We start from the raw sequence: 19,052 nt of genomic DNA, 5'->3' as shown, positions 1-19,052 counted from the left end.
TCTCCTATTTTAAAGCAAACCTCGAGTTTTGGCTCTCTAAGCAAACTAAACATGAATCCTTTTCTAGGTTACTGTTGTCAACTACATCTTTAAACATTCCATGAAGCGGAAGACTAAGCACACTGAAAAAGTGAGCTCTGTTAATTTATGTTCACTGTCTTTGTCCCCAGTCGCAAACACTATCATGTAACATTATCCATCTACTCCAGGTTATCAATACACACCGTACCGCAGAGAGATTAATGTCAGTTCATTCTTCCTCTTGAGCTGAAAAATACAAGTGTTGGAATGTGTTTAAATAAATTGTATCTCTGGTTTACCATAACAAGTGATGAAATCATTGAAGACGTTCAAAATACGTATGACAGGTTATAACCAAAAATACATTGCAGTTTGCTTACAAGATTCTGTTCCATAATGTTACTGGGTTCAAGACTTCAAAAACCATATGCATAATACTTATATACATTTTGAAAAGATATTAATAATAGCTTTTAAAAGTTGAGAAGATTTATATAATGTATTCTCACTTACTTTCTGTTTTGTTTCAGGAAAAGAAGACCTGAACGCTAGAAGTTTTCAAAGACTTGCATACAGGACAAAACCCAGTGAACACATCACATTCTTTACACAAACTCAAGTGCCTACACGGCACAACCAACACCGACACTTCCTTCCCATGACACATCTTGCATCTCATCCTCTGGCTCCCCATGTTGTTGTTGCTGTTGTTTGGATCAATGTATGATGAAGCTGCATCATCTATTTCACTGTCTCCAAACCCTTCTTTACAATGATCTGCACCAGCAACCACATTGTTGTTGTTGTGTGACATTGCTTGTTGTAGACTTGTCTTTAAGGCATTAACCACAGACTCATTATACTTTGCTCTATAATGCCAATTCTGAGCTTCCGTTGCCACTTGCTTTATCCTCTCCACGAGCTCTTTATTCGTCTTGTTCATGATATCGATCTCTTGGTCTTTCTCTTGAAGCTTCTTGCTCACTCCTTTCTCTATTGTGTTGAGAAAAGACGCAATCTGTCTCTGCTTCATATCCCTCACTTCTTTCGCCATTTGAGCTGCCTGAACCACACAAAAGTAAATAAAACATTACAAAACAAAGAACCTTAAAACAGAGCAAAAAACAGAACACAAACAAAGAGGATTAGTACCTGAATTTTTAAAAACTGCTCAAGTTCATCTTTCTGTCTATGGAGATCAATCCGAAGAGTATCATCGAGTGACTGTAAGATTGGGGGAGCAGCAGCCACAATGCTACCACTAGCAGAAGTCACTGAGGAGTTGCGTTCATCGTCATCATAAGACAATCTAAGACCAGTGGAGACTAGATTCTCCTTGGGGGCTTCTTCTTGCACACTAATATTGTTATGATTATAGTTTAAAGACATCTGAAGCTTCTGTTGTCTTTGGACATTATGACTAATGCTTTCAGCTTCCCTTCCTCTTTTGTTAGGCCGAAGCATTGGCGCATGATTATCATTAGCAAAATAGTTTACTGGATCAACAGTGCACCTACCTCCCACTTCACAGAAAAAAAAAGACAGGATTCTCAGTTTCTCAGTTTGAGATAAAAGACATAATGATAAGCAAGAAACATACTGGTTCCGAGGAAGTGAAGCTGATTGGTTTGTGCGTTTGTCTGGTATTGCAAGTGGTTCTCATTCATGAAAACCGGTGGAACAGTGTATCCATTGTTTCCCCTTGACATCTTCTTCTTCTTCAGTAAAAGTATACAGATGGTAAAATATTGGACTCTCTCGGTTGAATTAGAGTACTAACAGAAGAAGAATGAAGCCTGCAATTAAGGAAGAAAAAGTCATTAGCCTAGAAAAATATTCCAAATTTAAAACTTTTGACTCGAATATACCAACTAGAATTACAAAGAAGAGAAATGTAAACAAGACAATGCTGGATCATAGAACAGATTTGGTGTTAAAATAGAAAATCTAAGAGAAGAAAATAAAATAAAATAAAACATAAGGAGAAATTACATATAGCCTTTTTAACCTAAACGACTAGGTTTCTATGATTATGCCTGATAAAGAGATTGATTGGTTCATAAGTCAAAGTTGCATATGGATATATTGATATGTACTTTTAGCTTATTGATATATGGTAAATCTATGAGAACATGGAAAGATTACAAAGGTTCAAAGAACGATCCATGACCTAGAAACAGAAACCCTAATTTCCAAAAAAAAAAAACAGAAGACGAGGAAAAGAATATATATATGTACCTTTTTCAGAAGTTTCTCATCAGATTTAACAAACCCTAGTTTTCCTCTCAGATCCTGCATGAAGAGAAAAAAATCATCATCATCATCGACTCATATAAAGAAGCTGGTCTCTTCTTGAAAATTTGATTTAAAACTGATAAAAAGAAAGTTTAAGAAATATAGAGAGAGGCAGAGACGAACCGATGATTCAGGATCTTGACAGGAAAGAAGATGCCTCTGGTTGAGGGATGAAACGGCTATAGACGAACAAGACTTTATTAAATTAAAGCCACAAGAAAATAAAACAATTTTTTTATATAAAGAAATCGAAAGGAAGAAGACAAAAGAAAGAGGCAAAAGAAACGGAAGAAGAAGGAAGAAAGCAAATGAATGATGATGGTTTGTTTGTAAGCAATTGAGCGGGTGCGATGGAGCGGGGACAGTGTGTGATGAAGATAGTGGGGGAAGTTGGTTGCCATTTTCGATATTTATTTTCAATAAACAAAACTACACACTTCGTTTATTTTTATTTTAAATTTGAAAAATAATAATGATAATAATGGTTGATAGTAGTAAATGTAAACACCACCAAACAAACAAACAAGATACAAGAACCGTTGGTGCTGCTTTCTCGTCTTTTCTTTCGTCGTGAGTTTGTGTATCTTTCCCTTCTCACTACGCCAACTTTTCTGTTTTCAATTTTTCTTTATTATTCTTTTTCTCCTTTCCTTTTTTTGTTATTTATTACGATCATTGAAAGCTGAAAAGTAAAAAAAAAATGAAATGATCGAATAACCCTTTATTAGTTGAATAAGTTTCTCCTAAATAAACATAAGACATTTTGAATAAAGGGTGTCTAGATGAATAAGTTTCTCCTAAATAAATATGTAAGTCCACATATTGAATTCTGAAAATGTTGACAAAAACCATGGAATATGATTAATTGCATAAGCTAATATAATAATACACAGATGGCAAAAAAGAAGAAGCTAAGTTAGATATAAAACAACTGTGACCGCGTTCGCGAGCAATAATTTATTGGACCGCATGATAAATACAATGGCGCACGTACTGGCCATAGACAATTGTATTTGAAAAACTTCATTTCATGATCTAACACATGTCTAGTAGTCAGACGATATGAATGTCGACTACGATACAGACTATTCCTTTTAAATATAAACACTGAATGATTTAGTATTTTTTTTATTTTATCGACGATGAGACATGTGGAAAATTTAAATTTAAATCTTACAAAGTCAATACCACGACGAGGGACGTATATTAATTCAAACTATTCCACCGATTAATCAATGATCACCCAACACGGTTGCTGTTATATGAATATGAAAAAGAGAAAAAAAAAACTATATATATATATATCAAATATAAATGTGAAAATGCAGAGAGAGAGCGATATGAATGAGATAGAGAGAATAATAATGATGAATAATTCATGTCAAAATTCAAAGTCAGGATAAGGAATCCAGAGTCGAGTGGGGGTAAAATCATGACAGTAGAAAAGAGTAGTCAACTACTCTTTAGGGGTGTTTTTGTCTTTTCATTTATATTAGCCGAAATTCATGGAACCGGAAGAAGACTGGGATCAAACGCGCCTCTCAGTATGTTGGGAACGTAATTAGCCATTTTAAATTGCAAGTGGGACCATGCACTTGGTCGTTGGGCAAATATGGCGGGTAAGTTATTGGCGGGAAGAACCCTTTTTAGCTGTTTAGTATCTGTAGACCATATGACTTTCTGGAAAATTGGATCGGTAGGTTTGTCGGAGTAAACTCTTTTGGAAGAGAAAAAAAAATATAGTTTTTTTTTTAAGAATGAGTGAAAAAACAAAACAAAAAAACAATACTTACTACCATATTCAATAATCAATCGCAACGTTTGTCTAAAATAATATGGAAAAGTGGCAAATGGTGGGAATTATCTTAAAAATATTATAATGATACATATTTAGTGCACAGGTTTGTGTTTATTTCGTTTAAAAATTAAATAAAATAAGAAACAAGTAATCATTTTAGCTGATAAATTAACTTTTTAATAAACACTGACTTCACTAGTATCATATTGGTAACCTATTCTTAGTATATAATTGAAACTTCAATTAATTTTACTAAAAATATTTTTGATTTATAGGTTTGTAATATTTTGGTTTGACTAGTGAAATTTGATTTCGTTTTTTTTTTTATCTTTTTTATGTTTGATTACGTATTTGTAGATGCATATTTGGATTTGCTTTTGATGTATTATAGATGTATAGATTTTGCAAATGATTTTAAGTTATTTTCATTTCTTTTCTAATCCTAATTATGTGTTAAAACCCATCATATTTACTGATAGACCCATTTATTTAAAATGTAGTACACTTCTAGTAGTAATAACCTTGGTAAAAGGGGAATATCATTATTAGATGTGTGTTGTTGAAAAAGAAAAAAAGTAAAAGGCCCTTCTAGTGGTTGCAACCACACCGACGCAATTAATTGATTATTATGTGTACTACTATTCTTTTGTAACGTTACAAGATATCCAACTAATATTTGGTTGATGATTTGTTATGTTTGTATACGATTTAGCTTTTTACTATGTTCTGTGCATAACCTTTGATTTCCTTTGAAGTTTTTATTTTTTTGATAAGTATGTGATTTATCATAAAAATGAATCAGGTTTGTGCATGTACAAAATCATCAAAACTGTCAAGCCGTTTGTTGCCAGAAAAAGATAAAAGACTTCCTTGTTAGGATTTGTGATTCCCAACACACAACTAAGAAAACTTCAGCCAAACTTGCATAAGTTTCTGAAACTTCTTCCGTCCTTTCCTTGTTAGGATAGTATTTGCATAAGTTTCAATGCCTTTGAAAAAGATCTGCTAGAAAAGATCTCTAAGTTCTTTTTCTTTGGAATTCTCTTGTATAAAAAAAACTGATCAACTCAAATTAAAGGAAGGTAAAAAACCTTGAACCTTTTAATTTATTTCAGAAACTAATTTGATTCCAAGTTACGATGATAATTTGCATTTATCATATTGTAGTTACATGTCGATGCAAGGTTTACTAAAATTGTGATGTTTCTCTTAGCTGGCCGGACTAGTATATCATATTCTTTTACAATGGAACATAAAAACCCTAGTACTGTTAAGTCTCCCCGATGGAGGATCATGGTACTTATCATCTTCAAATATTAGAACTGGTAAAATATTAATATTTTCATATATTTGATATTTGTTCAACTGTTCACATTCACTAAATATTTTTTACCCTTTTAAACTTTCTGATGATAGTCTCTATTTTGCCTATGAAATGTCTGAATCTCAGCTTGCCATGGTTTAACGTGATGTATGAAGATCAAAAGCTCTCATTTCGGTTTATTGGAACATATTTCTGAGTTAGTCAATAACGTAATCCTGAAGCGCATTTGTTAAAGAATCTTGAAACTATGGAACATTACAGAGCAGTTCTTGAAATTGCACAAGAGTTGAGACTTGGTAGGTAGACTTAAGCCCACTAAATTCACACACACGTAGGTCACAGGAACCAAATCACAAACACTAATCCTCTAAATTTACGGAGAGACTCATATATTGTTCAACTTTCAAGTTGCCTCTATACACAAAACTTGTCGTGTATGAATGGTTCAAGTGGCATTTGGTTGGGCCACACAATTCAAAAGGTAAACGTGTACGACTACGGGACCAGCGATCACTTTTGTGACATGTTTGGATGTATATACCGAACAAGGGTTCTGGCATGTATGAAGAAGCGGAATCATATGAAGTTCCAATCCAACTAAACCGTATATGATAATCTTTTTTTTTTTGCTAAAGCTGTAAATATCATATAAATGAAAGTAGATTTTGTAAGGAAAAACTAGTGTTTGATCCATCTTGGCAAAAAAGAAGAAAAAACAAGTTGGATCACCAATTTAAACCAAAAGAAAAGCATGCTTTATCTCAGCCATAACTCCATAAGAGAACTGAACCCCTTACGATGTCTCTTGGCGGAGATAATGTTCCTCATCTCTCTATCTATGCTACGGAAAACAATTGTCGCAGGCAGGGAAGTCTGGTTATGAATGAGATTGTTTCTCTGCTTCCATAGGTGAAAGATGACTGTGTGCGTAGCCAATTTCCTCAGGAGCCTAAACTCCTTCGAGGTAGCAGCTCGAATCCATGATAGAAGCTCTGACCATTCCGTGAACCTAGAAGAGGGAGGGTTGCAGCGGATCAGAACCTCTCGCCAGACATCGCAACTGTACTCACAGGAGAGTAAAACATGGTCCCTTGTCTCCAAGTCTCCGGAACAGAACGGGCAGTCAGCAGAGATCGGAATACCCCAAGACGCAAGCCTGGTTCTGGTGGGTAGGCGATCGTAGTTGGCAACCCACATTGTGAAAGCGAGCTTTGGGACGGAACCTTTGAACCAAACGACATCCACCCAGTCCTTGGTCTCTTCCCTAGGTCGCAGTACTTCCCACGTTGTATCTGACCTGAAACTACAAAGAGAGGAATCACCAGCAATCCATTCAAACATATCATCACAATCATGAGACAGAGGCAGCGAAATGGTGGTGAGGTAAGAGTGAAGATCAACTTCCTGTTGTGATCTAGGATGAGGGAGAGCCCAATCTGATCCACGCGTTGCATCAGCAACTACAGCGTTCTTTCCAATGCGCAGAGCTCTCGGACCCAGCGGCCCCAGATACGTGATTAGCTGGCCCAGGGGAGTCCAGACGTCGAACCAGAAGCTAGCTGAACGCCCATTGCCTAGAGCGGTTTTACAAAACTGGAGTGCCAGGGGGCGAAGCTTCAGGAGCCTTTTCCAAGCCCAAGAATCACTAACCGAAGCTTCAATGGACCAGAAGGATTTATCTTGGAGGTGTATGTTCCAATGCCATTCAACCCACAGAGAGGGGGTTTTAGAAAGAAGTAACCATATGAATTTTAGGCAGAGAACCTGGTTCCAAACCGAGAAACTCCTCAGACCGAGTCCTCCTTCCTGCTTGGGTAAACAGACCGTCGACCAAGCTATTTTCGCTAGACCTCTCTTATCGATGTTACCTGACCATAAGAACCGAGCACAAAGAGCCTCAATAGCTTGAATGCAACCCTTCGGCAGCATGAAAGCAGAGAGCCAGAACGTAACCGTGCCAAAGATTACGGTCCTGAGGAGCTGCAGTCTACCGGCGAAAGAGAGCATTTTTGAAGCCCAAGATTGAAAAGTCAAGGTAATCTTGTTGATTAGCGGAGAGTACTCAGAGATTTTGAGCTTCCGGCTCATAAGAGGAAGACCCAAATATCTAATAGGAAAGCTCCCAGCTGGGAAGCCGTAACCAGTAATCGCGGTGGACTCCATAGGGTCAAGGCCAGCGGTGAACAGCTCTGTCTTAGACGTGTTCATGTGGAGACCAGACCATGAGGCAAAGTCATCCAAACATTCAGTGATGCCATGGAGGCTGTTGCTACTACCGTCGAAGAAGATCATCACATCATCCGCAAACATGAGATGAGAGATTTGAAGTTGCTCGGTTCTAGGATGGTAGTTAATATTACCATCAGCGTATCTGGACGTCAACAGCCTAGAAAGACTCTCCATTGCTAGAACAAAGAGGTAGGGGGACAAGGGGTCACCTTGGCGGATCCCTTTAGTGCTTTTGAAGTATCCACTCGAGGAGCCATTGACTGAGACCGAGAAAGACGCAGTGGAGATACATTCAGAGATAAGTGAGATGAAACCTTCTGGGATAGCCAGAGCCCGCAAGGAGGCAATGATGAAATCCCATCGAACACTATCAAATGCTTTCCGCAGATCGACTTTCAGCATTCCACGGGGAGAGATCGCTTGAGTGTTGTAGCCGTTGACCAGATCTGTCGCAAGTAGAACATTTTCCGCTAGGAGACGACCCGGAAGAAAGGCCGATTGGGATTTAGAAACCATCAGAGGGAGGATATCCTTCAGCCGGGAAGCAAGAAGCTTTGAGATCACCTTGTACACAGTGTTGAGACAAGAAATTGGTCTAAAATCAGTAGTAAGGGAGGCATTAGGCTTTTTCGGTATGAGCACCAGGGTCGCTGCATTCCACTGCTTTAGGAGACGGCCAGATTGGAAGAATTCCAAAACGGCTTCAGTAACCTCCGGCCCAACCACTGACCAAGCAGCAATGTAGAACTCAGCCGTGAAACCATCCGGTCCTCCCATTTTATTCTTGGGCAGAGAGAAGAAAGCATGTCTGATATCCTCTGAAGTGAAGCCAGCCTGAAACTTTACAACCTGATCCTCAGAGCATTTAAAATCAAACAGTAGATCAAGATCACTTTGGACAAACATGGGCTGAGATACTGCACTGCCAAGAAGGTCAGAGAAATACCCAACGCACAGGTTTTCAATACCTGTCTGAGAATCAATCTTAGCACCAGAATCCGCATACAGGTAGTGAATATGGTTATGAGCCTGCCGTGAGGCAGCATATCTATGAAATAATCTGCTGTTGCCATCACCCAAGGTAATCCAGTTAATATGAGCTCTTTGAAAGAAGAAGGCAGCTTCAGCAGACGACAATTCTTCCCATTCTTTCATAGCTTGCAGCTCAAAAGAAGCATTTAACGGGTTAGGAGCAGACAGCATTGCGGACTGAGCTAATAACAGTTTGGCGTGAGCCTCTGCTGTCTTCCTCTCTATGCCCGAATAATTCTGGTGACTAAAAGTCCTGATACACTTCTTTAACATCTTAAGCTTGACGGATAACCTAAACATTGCTGAACCCTTGACGTTGAAGGAAAACCAGTTGACACAAACCATAGCTAAGAAGTCCGGGTTCTGGTTAAGGAAGTTATAGAACCTGAAGGGTTTCTTCGTTCTAACACGGCTGGGGTCCAGGCTAACTGATATAACAGCATGGTCTGAGAAATCAGGGCTGCCGAAGAGAGCAACTGAAGAAGGAAAAGCTGCGTACCAATCGCCATTAACAAGACATCTATCCAGCTTCTTGGCCACCGGGGCAGACTTCTGTTTATTCCACCAAGTGAAAGTAGTACCCCTGAAGTTGAGATCGTCAAGACTTTCATTGATGAGACAGTTATTAAAATCCCTGATTCTCTTGTCCATGTTCAAGGAGGGCGGACTGGAGTGCTCAACCGGATCCCTGATCTGATTGAAATCCCCAAGAAGAATCCATGGCTTTGTATCTAGATCGTAAGTTGCAGCAAGCGAGGCAATTTCCTCCCAGAGACCTACCCGCTCATCCACATCATTGGAAGCATAAATAATAGAGATGAAGAACTTCGACTGACAGGAGGGCCAAGTTACTTCAGCCATGATCATCTGGAGCGACTTGTAGATAACCGAAACCAGAAGGGAAGGGTGCCAAATAATCCAAACTTTGCCAAGAGGCGAAAAACCGTAATTATCATCAAACGACCAACCTGGAAAAATGTCTGAGACAAACTTATGCATCTTTGTCTTTTTCACGTGAGTCTCAAGAAGACCACCAAAAAGGGGAGAATTTTTTCTGAACCACTTCCGTAAACCGCTGCGGTGGCTGAATTTATTCAGGCCGCGCACATTCCAGCAAAAAATGTCCGACGACATAAAATTAATTTATTTTGGGGCCCCTGCCCCGTTTACCTTTCTGACCTGAAAATCTCTTTTTGTTGCGAACAACCTCAAAATCCGGCTCGTGGGTACTGAATTCTCCTTCCTCTAGCTCCGAATCAGAGGATTCCACATCAGACGAATCCGGCTGAACATCAGACTGTGTCCCCCTAGAAGTACCTGAGTCACACCTCAATAGCTCACGCTGGGGCAGTAGTGCAGTGCCACTAGACTCACCTCTAACAGTATCCGAAGACGTCCCCAACTTAGAGTGGAGCGGGATCTCAGTACGGGTTAGAACCACCTTAGGGTCCAGAGGTTTAATAGGAGATTTAAATTCCAGAGGTTTAACTGGTGCCTCAGGAGGCACTAGGCCAATACCACTGCCAATCAGAGGAGACTTGCTTGTTGCGGGTGGGTCCACAGCGATCCACTTTTGTTTATCCTTAGACCTCCCGCGCCTTGTCTTCTTTCCCGGTGCGTTCTGCTTGCCTTTTTGAGGGCAGTTAGCCTGCACATGAGTAGTAGCCTTGCAAAGGGAACAAGTTTTAGGGGCCAGAGGACATCGTTTGGAGATGTGACCAATTTCCTTACAGGACTCGCAAACCGGAGGCATCCAAGGACTCGAGACCAAGACTCTGCAAATGTCGCCTGACTCGAACTGAACGTTAACTGCCTCAGGCAAAGGCTTCCTAGGATCAATGATGGTGAACACCTTTGCCACCTCCAGGTTTGTTTTGTTAGCTGTCGAGGGGTGCAAGAACTTCGGGTGACCTACTAGTCCTGCGATCCTTTCCAGACCATCCTCATTGAAGAACTGAAACGGAACCTTCCTAAGCTCCAGCCAAATAGGGGCAGAGGAGAGTTCAGGCTTAGCGGGAATAACACCCGGTTCCCATTTGTCGACGAACATGGTTTGGCCCTCAATATGCCAGAGTTTCTGTTTAATAACCATGTTTCTTGTCGCAGCGTTTGGTATGCGGAAGAGAAATGCGAAACCCTCCATTTTAGACACAACAATATCTCGGTGGTATTTGCTCCATATCCCGTTGACAATGTTGTGTAATGTACCTTGAGACGGGGGTTCCGAGTAGAACTGCCCTAAGACAAAGGGCTCCCAAGACTTCCTGTTCTTCTCAATGACTGAGTTCGGAATCTTAATACAAGCCTCCCCCGAAGGTAACGTAAAGGGTTCACCTTTCTTGGATAGACGTGTGCCGATTCCTCTCGCGTGGTCACACCAAGAATCACCAGGAGCCATTTTGCTCGTGGCTGAGGCGTTTAGCCCCACGTCTGAACTTGTCGGAGCTAAACCAGCGTCCACAACAACTTTAGCACCTGCATCAACCACTTCAGAGGAGATTATGGGTGCAGCGTCTAACACTATATCTGATTGTGAGCTCAAACAAGGGAGTTTGGCATCAACAGTAGGTAGGTTTGGAGGCCCACAGGGAGCATCCTTTACAACAGTGGTAACAGGGTTTTCCGGAGGAGATACAGAGGGGCTCGGCTGTAGAGAAGCAAAGCTCGACTCAGATCTATTCACAGGGGCTTCATCACGCGCTGGAGATGGATCAGCCGACGAGACGGCGATCACAAGCTCAGAAGACGGAGCCTGAGCAGATTGGGGAACAGGGTCTGACTTCTCAAGCGATTGTTGAGCAACCTCGTCAGCTGGGGGGCTGATTAGCGCATCAGAAACAGTCGCAGAAGGAGGAGACAGGTCCAAGCCATCAATCGAGAGAGAGGGAGACTTCAACGGAGGAGAAGACTTCGCCGGAGGAGATGACTTCGAGGGCTTAGAAGCCGTAGATTTCTTAGGCTTCTTCTTCGTCATCAGCTTCACCGGTGACGGAGAGGAGGAAAGGCTGTGGATCCGGCGCCGGATGAGACGCCGGTGAGCCGCTGAGAGTGTCGGCACTTTGTCGGAGAAATCGCCAATCGCACTTTAGAGGAGAGAGAAAGTTACCGTTTTTTTGTAACTCTTGTATCGCATTAAGAAAGTAAAAACTTGAGACGTTACTTAGATTTGGAAAAGCTAGTATATGATAATCTTTCAGTTTGGTTTAGATTAATTTCGATTCTCTTACAATAATTTGGTTGGACAGACCTTGTTTAGAAGAAGTTGAACCGAATTAGATTAGCCAAAAGTTTTTTCGTCCGGTTAGTCTTTTGATTCCATTTTACCCTTTTAAGTAAACCGACAAAAACGCTAACAAAAGTATAATCTCTTTCTCAGAAAGTGATAAAAAAACAAAAGTTTACTGCGAAGTCGTAGTCAAAAGATTAGATTCAACTAAAAATAAATATCTTGATAAAGTGCAGATAGAGAAACTATCTTTTGGATGATAGAGAATCTATCTTTTGGATCCTCTCCTCTATTTCTAGCCTTTCACTTGGATCTCCCTTGGATAAGTCTATTAATATACCTACCACGTGTATCAGCGTATGTATAATGTGTACAATCTTGTCACAAAAAAAATATCTTTTTTTTTGACTGAACACAAAAAATATCTTCATGCATGTTTTGTTCCTTTTCGTTATAAAACCATCATAATTCTCTTCCAAAGTTCTTGGATTTGTCCCCTAATCAATTGGAGATATACGAAGAAGAAGAAGACGGATCTTCAAAACAGAAGACAAAAATGTGTACTACTCATCATGATGATCAACCACAACAACAAAACCTCCCTTGTCTCCACTGCGACCCACACTCATACATTCACATGGTACATACACACACTCACACATACATATACAGTTTATGCGTCTTTTGTTTGGTGTAACAATCCTCACCATTAGTAGTTGATTTTGTTAGGTTCAACATATGATAGAGAGGTGTATCATACTCCGCATGAATCGTGACGAATGCGTCCAGGCGTTAGATCACCACGCAACCATTCCACCACTCGTTACGCTCACCGGTTAGTCTTTATAATCATTACACATATATATAGCCTATGATTGTCCACAATGTATATATCAAAATTGTTTCTAGGGACTAGGGTTCGTTAAAAGAGTTTCAAAATGGTATTTTAGATATATATAGGTTTCAATTTCGCTAAGGCAAAAGGTATCAATATGGAAATTTAAAGAAATGGAGTGGTAATATTCTTAAGATTCTTGGATCATGTTCGCTAATTTTTTTTTGCATTGACAGTCGACACATAAAACAATTATTGAAGCCACAAATGTTTAAGCAACTCTTCGGCTATATTCCATGCTCATATCGAGCAAGTACTGTGCTACAAATTGAAAATAATAAAAAAAAATGTTTTGTTTTGTTTTGGTTACAGTTTGGAGAGGACTTGAGAGGGAAAATAAGGATTTCTTTGAAACGTATGAGCATTCCTTCTCTCCTGAGCCATTCTCAAGTAAGATTTTTGGGATCATCAATGTGTGTGTGTGTGTGTATTTCAATTGTGAATACATTTCAATTTAATGTCTCAGCCAACATATCGACCAAAATCTCAAGTCGAAATGTTGTTTGTAATTTTTTTTTGTTGCTTTCTTATTTGTTTTTGGAATCAAATATTATCAGGCGGATATGTTCGGAGATCGCCGAGGTTGGCTAGAAGGGTACAACAATGAAGACTTTAATTTAACCTTCCAGATATAAATCATACATATGAGAAAAACAAAATTCAAATTTATATATATGTAGCCGGTAGACATAGGCTATCATTACATATTGCTAAAGATGAAACATGATCATGCTATCATATGTAGACCTTTTTTTAAATGTTAAAGCGTTTCTCTAATTTGATTAAGCAGTCTAGTCAATGAAAACCCTGAAAGCATATTCCTCCTTAAACAATAAACACACAGTAAAGCAGTTCTTTAGCTAGACTGGTTGAACCAGATAAAAAAAAAACTAGACTGGTTAAACCAAAAATAACCGAGTGGGTGACAAATAATTGAGATTAGCTTAAACCGAACATAACCAAGTGTATAACAAATAACTGAGATTTTGTCTGAACATAACCGAGTGGATAACAAATAATTGAGATTAGCTTAAACCGAACATAACCGAGTGTATAACAAATAACTGAGGTTTTGTCTGAACATAACCGAGATTCCGGTTTAGATCGAATAAAAAAAATATCTTCCCACACGACAAAGGGTTTCGACTTTCATCTTCAAAAGTCAACGAACTAATAAAAATCCCGACAAAGATCTTTCCTTTTTAACTTCTAACTTCGTTGTAATTCTCTGAAGAACTCTCAGCTTCTTCGATTCGCTGAGACTTGAGAGGATGCAGCAGTGAAGAGAATCTCATCTCAATTACAAGAACCAAAAAACGGTATCTTGAAATTGAAATCATCTGTTTCTGTTTCTGTTATTACTATACATAATCTAAATTATACATGATTCTTGTTGAATCTTAGGACTCTATGGCTGCTGCTGATACAACAGCCTTAAGTTACTGGTTGAACTGGAGGGTCCTCCTCTGTGCATTAATCATCTTAGCTCCGTTAGTATTAGCATCAATCCTGATCCGGAGATACGAAGGCAAGAGAAGAGAAGGAGTATCCTCCGCTGGGACGTTGTTCAAACACGAAGCTTGGAGCACGTGTCTTAAAACAGTCCACCCTCGTTGGTTGCTTTCCTTTAGAGTATTCTCGTTTGTCGCAATGCTGTCTCTACTCATCGCCAATGTTGTTATCCATGGAGGCGGCGTGTTTTACTTCTATACTCAGTAAGTTTTTTTAAATCGTGTGAATCTTTGAAAATGAGTTGATAAAGATTCGAACTTTGTTGGTGTGACAGGTGGACGTTTACTCTTGTCACACTCTACTTTGGGGTATGTGTCTCTCTTTGAGGTTACAGTCTAAATCTTTGTTATCTATTTCTTTGTCTTGACACTGACTAAATCTTTGTTTTGTACGTAGTATGGTTCGTTGTTATCTATTTACGGATGTTACATCTACAATGAAGAAGAGAGTTATACTTATACAAGTATAGATGATGCAGAACAAGGCACTTATAGACCACCGTTCACCCTTGAAGAGGCAACAAACAACTCAAAACCTTGTAGTACACATTCAGAAGCAGCGGGGTTTTGGGTTTACATCTTTCAAGTCCTGTTCCAAGTAAGTCTTCTCTTTTTATCCTAAATCATCTTGTTATGTGTCCATCTCAAAGCTTCACAAGGACTTACAAAGTTTTATGTTGTGACAGACTTGTGCTGGGGCTGTTGTGCTAACAGATATTGTGTTTTGGGGATTAATCTACCCGTTTACCAAAGGTTACAGACTCAGTTTTGTAAGTCTGGCTCTTCGAATGATTTAGATTCATTTGATATGTTTTTATCCCTTTACATGTGTTATCTTTGTTTGCAGCTCCATGTTTGTATGCATTCTCTCAACGCAGTTTTTCTCCTCGGTGACACATGTCTCAACTCTTTGGTAACTCCTTCAAGAATTGTTGTGTGGATAAACGAGTCTCTTGCTTTTTAGAACCTAACATGAATCTTATGTCTTCTTCATCTAGCGGTTCCCGCTGTTTAGGATCTCTTACTTTGCATTTTGGAGCTGCATTTTCGTCGCTTACCAATGGATAATCCATGCTTTCATGAACTTACGGTACTCACTTCTTCCATCTTTGTGTGAAGTCTTAACAATTGTCTTGTAGAGTTTTGACTTGTTAAGGGAACTTGTTTTGTAGGTGGCCATACCAATTTCTTGATCTGTCGTCACCGTATGCACCCTTATGGTACGTTCATAATTAAACTCTTTCACACTTAGTATGTAATCAAACTCAAAGATGGAAAGAGAGATAGAGACTTATGGTGATTTTTTTTTTTACTAATGTGTTTGTGGCAGGGATGCATATACCGTGCTTCGCCGTCTTTGCTTTGATCATAAAGCTGAAGAACTCTTTGCTAGAGCGTCACAGCGCGTGATATGTTTGGGTTCCCTCTTCTATCTGTTGAGACACATGAGGACTCCATGGCCAAATTCAAACACAAAGCCAGAGAAACTCAAACCAGAAGATAGAGTAAGCCCAAGGTATCTCAAGTTTACAACAAGAGTCCAAATAACATTATAGTCAGGATGACAAGTGTCTCAAATCAATTATATATTTTTTTTGTTTAAATATTTTACTCTTGGATGTAGTACCCTTGTTGTAAAGATAGCTTCACAAAACTAATAATAACAACTTGAAAACTAATTTGGTTACGATGACAACAAAATCAAAATGGTTGAAGAAGCTGAAACGTTGGTTTTACAAGTTAGGTGGCGCATACATACTCTGAAACTGAATGAACAACTGAACATCCACCAGCTTTTTTTTTCACAGAGGAGTAGCTGCAAAGTCTTGCAAATATTTGATTCAATGTTATAGTTTGTAACATATAGTATTATATTTTATGAAGTAAACCGAATCATTTGTAAGTTGGTACTATAAATAGTAAATATAGAGTCCTTACTGGTGAGCTAACTACCTAACCTGTTAAGCTACACATTCTCTCTCTCTCTCTCTCGTTCATTCAATTCTCTCAACGGTAAAGATCCTCCAATTTTTCAGGGATCTCTTCATTCCTTTGATCTGTATGCCATTGGCTAACATTCTTGTTTTATCAGCTTAGTTCTGGTTTTGATTTTGTCCTTGTGTTGTTTTTAATTCTCCAGTTTCGTATAGAAAAATGGCTAGGAAGAAGATCAGAGAGTATGACTCAAAGAGATTGGTTAAGGAACATTTCAAAAGACTTTCTGGCAATGAGCTTCCTATCAGATCTGTTCAGGTTTAGCTCCTCATTTTCCTTGGATCTTGTCTTAATTTATAGTTTAATGTGTTAGAGCATTGGTTTCTCCGACATGAGGCAATGATCATTGAACCTTTCAGCACTTTGGTTCTTTCAATATATGTCATTAAATGTTGCTGATCATGTTTACGTGTGTGTAGATAAACCAAACAACTGATCTAAATGAGCTAGTAGAGAAAGAACCTTGGCTCTCGTCCGAGAAGCTGGTTGTGAAACCTGACATGTTGTTTGGAAAACGTGGCAAGAGTGGTCTGGTTGCCTTGAAACTAGATTTTGCTGAAGTTGCCACTTTTGTCAAAGAGCGTTTGGGCAAAGAGGTAAACCTTTTTTTAATAAGCCATCCTTCTTATAGCATTTTGTTCACTCAATCTTTATATCTACAGGTAGAGATGAGTGGATGCATTGGACCCATAACAACATTTATAGTCGAACCATTCGTCCCACACAATGAAGAGTTTTATCTTAACGTTGTCTCGGATCGCCTTGGCTGCAGCATCAGCTTTTCAGAATGTGGAGGGATTGAGATCGAGGAGAATTGGGACAAGGTATATCTTTTGTTCAAATGTCTTCCATCTTAAAGATGGAATTTGAACTTGAGGTTGCTGTTTCTTTCAGGTGAAGACGATATTTATACAAACTGGTGCTTCTCTAACACCTGAAGTAGGTGCACCTCTTGTGGCAACTCTTCCACTAGAGGTAATCTAATCGTTCTGAACATTGCCATATTATCTACACTGGTGACTTCGATTCGTAACATTTTCCACATATAGATCAAAGCAGAGATTGAAGAGTTCATCAAAGTCATTTTCACCCTATTCCAAGGTATGCTGAACCTTTACACAGATCAAATCACATATACTGGGATATAATGTAATCTTTTAGTCTTGTTGTCTCCTTCGGTTTGCTAGATCTTGATTTTACTTTCTTGGAGATGAATCCTTTTACACTAGTTGATGGAAAGCCTTACCCTCTTGATATGAGGGGTGAGCTTGACGATACTGCCGCCTTCAAGAACTTCAAGAAGTAAGTTTTCACTACCCTTTGAGCTTAAGATCTTTTGAGAAGGTGGCACATGATTAAGCTCTTGAAATTTTAGATGGGGAGACACTGAGTTTCCTATGCCATTTGGGAGAGTAATGAGTCCCACTGAAAGCTTCATCCATGGATTAGATGAGAAGGTCTGTCTCCTTTATCATTCTTTTAGCTAGTAAAGAGCTTTTTATATGATTGCTTTGTGGTTGCAGACAAGTGCGTCCTTGAAGTTTACAGTTCTGAATCCCAAGGGGAGGATTTGGACAATGGTAGCTGGAGGAGGAGCAAGTGTCATCTATGCTGATACCGTATGTATTGTTCCCTAAAGAAATATATACACATTATCTCCCGTTACAAATCCATTTAACATTAAAGTTTCTTATATAGGTTGGAGATCTTGGTTACGCATCTGAACTTGGCAACTATGCTGAATACAGTGGAGCACCCAAAGAAGATGAGGTTTTGCAGTACGCTAGAGTTGTTATTGATGTAAGCTTTAGTTTATTTTTTCCTCCTTACATAAGACTATTTCTTTCTAGTGACTGATGAATAACAAACAACATTATACTACAGTGTGCTACAGCAAACCCTGATGGAAAGAGCAGAGTTCTTGTGATTGGAGGTGGAATTGCTAACTTCACTGATGTTGCTGCTACTTTCAATGGTATAATCCGCGCTCTCAAAGAGAAGGTGAGTCAAGAAAACATGAGCTACTCTCTAAGCAAAAAATGTTTTGTTATATATTGTAACTATATCTGTTAACAGGAGGCAAAGCTGAAAGCAGCAAGGATGCATATATATGTGAGGAGAGGAGGACCAAACTACCAAAAGGGACTTGCTAAAATGAGATCCCTTGGAGGTGAGATTGGTGTCCCCATTGAGGTCTATGGTCCAGAAGCAACCATGACAGGTATCTGCAAGGAGGCAATCCAGTACATCACTGCCGCAGCATAAGCTTCTCTCTCAGTACCTTCAGATCCATATGTATTACCAAAATCGCATGTTTCTTTAGAGACTCTATCTACTTTGTATTCAAGTCTTCAAGATCACTTAAGCTACTGAACTACTTGCAAATTTTTTGAAAACTCTTGTGGTTCGTTTCTCTTTCAGATACAAGTCCTTTGAATTACTTTACTTATCATCAAGAACTAAGAACATAACATTCACTCTAGTTTAATAATAAGTGTCGTTTTTTAACATGAATTAAGAAAATTGTTAAATTTTCTGTTTACACCTATTTCGTATAGTTTTTTGTTTAGTTTTATTAATTAATAAAAATATGGGCAAAATTTGGAAAGTTTATTTAAAATATTAATTGGAACAATGTAAAGCTAACACTTACAAAAAACAAAATTTAAAATATAAAACGACACTTAATATGAAACGGAGAAAATATATAGATTCATGAGCAAACA

The 19,052-nt window shown here is 38.9% G+C and overlaps 4 protein-coding genes across 8 annotated transcripts; 3 read left to right on the top strand and 1 right to left on the bottom strand.

The window, feature by feature from the left end:
* Nucleotides 1–41: 41 nt before the first annotated feature.
* Nucleotides 42–2,681, bottom strand: LOC103868080 (E3 ubiquitin-protein ligase BOI). The gene is made up of 6 exons (XM_009146178.3): nucleotides 2,440–2,681; nucleotides 2,260–2,313; nucleotides 1,622–1,817; nucleotides 1,174–1,544; nucleotides 535–1,084; nucleotides 42–267 (listed from the first exon to the last, which is right to left on the bottom strand). Exons 3-5 carry the CDS (start codon nucleotides 1,728–1,730, stop codon nucleotides 548–550), a joined length of 1,017 nt encoding a protein of 338 aa, XP_009144426.1. The 5' UTR covers nucleotides 1,731–1,817; nucleotides 2,260–2,313; nucleotides 2,440–2,681; the 3' UTR covers nucleotides 42–267; nucleotides 535–547.
* A 9,210-nt stretch (nucleotides 2,682–11,891) lies between these two features.
* On the top strand, nucleotides 11,892–14,852 carry LOC103868079. Its single transcript, XM_009146176.3, has 7 exons — nucleotides 11,892–12,565; nucleotides 12,655–12,760; nucleotides 13,133–13,210; nucleotides 13,378–14,139; nucleotides 14,225–14,535; nucleotides 14,607–14,640; nucleotides 14,729–14,852. Exons 1-4 carry the CDS (start codon nucleotides 12,482–12,484, stop codon nucleotides 13,425–13,427), a joined length of 318 nt encoding a protein of 105 aa, XP_009144424.1. The 5' UTR covers nucleotides 11,892–12,481; the 3' UTR covers nucleotides 13,428–14,139; nucleotides 14,225–14,535; nucleotides 14,607–14,640; nucleotides 14,729–14,852.
* On the top strand, nucleotides 13,948–16,018 carry LOC117127409. 3 transcript variants are annotated; one of them, XM_033277694.1, is made up of 9 exons: nucleotides 13,948–14,139; nucleotides 14,225–14,535; nucleotides 14,607–14,640; nucleotides 14,729–14,929; nucleotides 15,018–15,101; nucleotides 15,179–15,244; nucleotides 15,330–15,421; nucleotides 15,504–15,551; nucleotides 15,662–16,018. In XM_033277694.1, the coding sequence occupies exons 2-9, from the start codon at nucleotides 14,231–14,233 to the stop codon at nucleotides 15,885–15,887; spliced, it is 1,056 nt and encodes a 351-aa protein (XP_033133585.1). In that variant the 5' UTR covers nucleotides 13,948–14,139; nucleotides 14,225–14,230; the 3' UTR covers nucleotides 15,888–16,018. The 3 variants fall into 3 exon arrangements, with proteins under 3 accessions (XP_033133585.1, XP_033133586.1, XP_033133587.1); XM_033277695.1 differs by having other exon boundaries at nucleotides 15,504–15,555; nucleotides 15,653–16,010; XM_033277696.1 differs by having other exon boundaries at nucleotides 15,504–15,560; nucleotides 15,654–15,741.
* LOC103868078 (ATP-citrate synthase alpha chain protein 1) lies at nucleotides 15,662–18,778 on the top strand. 3 transcript variants are annotated; one of them, XM_009146171.3, is made up of 12 exons: nucleotides 15,662–15,847; nucleotides 16,472–16,584; nucleotides 16,746–16,922; nucleotides 16,989–17,150; nucleotides 17,221–17,301; nucleotides 17,376–17,427; nucleotides 17,514–17,628; nucleotides 17,702–17,783; nucleotides 17,850–17,945; nucleotides 18,025–18,126; nucleotides 18,211–18,327; nucleotides 18,403–18,778. In XM_009146171.3, exons 2-12 carry the CDS (start codon nucleotides 16,486–16,488, stop codon nucleotides 18,589–18,591), a joined length of 1,272 nt encoding a protein of 423 aa, XP_009144419.1. In that variant the 5' UTR covers nucleotides 15,662–15,847; nucleotides 16,472–16,485; the 3' UTR covers nucleotides 18,592–18,778. The 3 variants fall into 3 exon arrangements, with proteins under 3 accessions (XP_009144419.1, XP_009144420.1, XP_009144421.1); XM_009146172.3 differs by lacking the exon at nucleotides 15,662–15,847 and adding an exon at nucleotides 16,121–16,344 and having other exon boundaries at nucleotides 18,403–18,746; XM_009146173.3 differs by lacking the exon at nucleotides 15,662–15,847 and adding an exon at nucleotides 16,185–16,390 and having other exon boundaries at nucleotides 18,403–18,746.
* Nucleotides 18,779–19,052: the final 274 nt, after the last annotated feature.

Source organism: Brassica rapa, chromosome A08 (genome assembly GCF_000309985.2).
Source record: "Brassica rapa cultivar Chiifu-401-42 chromosome A08, CAAS_Brap_v3.01, whole genome shotgun sequence".
NCBI classification, from domain to species: Eukaryota; Viridiplantae; Streptophyta; class Magnoliopsida; order Brassicales; family Brassicaceae; genus Brassica; species Brassica rapa.
This window is presented reverse-complemented; position numbering and strand designations above follow the sequence as displayed.

Bases quoted from the DNA above. Each gene is read 5' to 3' on its own strand.
- LOC103868080 (XM_009146178.3), bottom strand. From the start codon at position 1,730: ATGTCAAGGGGAAACAATGGATACACTGTTCCACCGGTTTTCATGAAT. The intron at 1,545-1,621 runs GTATGTTTCTTG...TTTTCTGTGAAG, and splicing joins GCTTCACTTCCTCGGAACCA to TGGGAGGTAGGTGCACTGTT. The intron at 1,085-1,173 runs GTACTAATCCTC...TGTGTGGTTCAG, and splicing joins AGCAGTTTTTAAAAATTCAG to GCAGCTCAAATGGCGAAAGA.
- LOC103868079 (XM_009146176.3), top strand. From the start codon at position 12,482: ATGTGTACTACTCATCATGATGATCAACCACAACAACAAAACCTCCCT. The intron at 12,761-13,132 runs GTTAGTCTTTAT...TTTTGGTTACAG, and splicing joins ACCACTCGTTACGCTCACCG to TTTGGAGAGGACTTGAGAGG. The intron at 13,211-13,377 runs GTAAGATTTTTG...AAATATTATCAG, and splicing joins CTCTCCTGAGCCATTCTCAA to GCGGATATGTTCGGAGATCG.
- LOC117127409 (XM_033277694.1), top strand. From the start codon at position 14,231: ATGGCTGCTGCTGATACAACAGCCTTAAGTTACTGGTTGAACTGGAGG. The intron at 14,641-14,728 runs GTATGTGTCTCT...TTTTGTACGTAG, and splicing joins TTGTCACACTCTACTTTGGG to TATGGTTCGTTGTTATCTAT. The intron at 14,930-15,017 runs GTAAGTCTTCTC...ATGTTGTGACAG, and splicing joins TCTTTCAAGTCCTGTTCCAA to ACTTGTGCTGGGGCTGTTGT.
- LOC103868078 (XM_009146171.3), top strand. From the start codon at position 16,486: ATGGCTAGGAAGAAGATCAGAGAGTATGACTCAAAGAGATTGGTTAAG. The intron at 16,923-16,988 runs GTAAACCTTTTT...TTATATCTACAG, and splicing joins AAGAGCGTTTGGGCAAAGAG to GTAGAGATGAGTGGATGCAT. The intron at 18,127-18,210 runs GTAAGCTTTAGT...ATTATACTACAG, and splicing joins ACGCTAGAGTTGTTATTGAT to TGTGCTACAGCAAACCCTGA.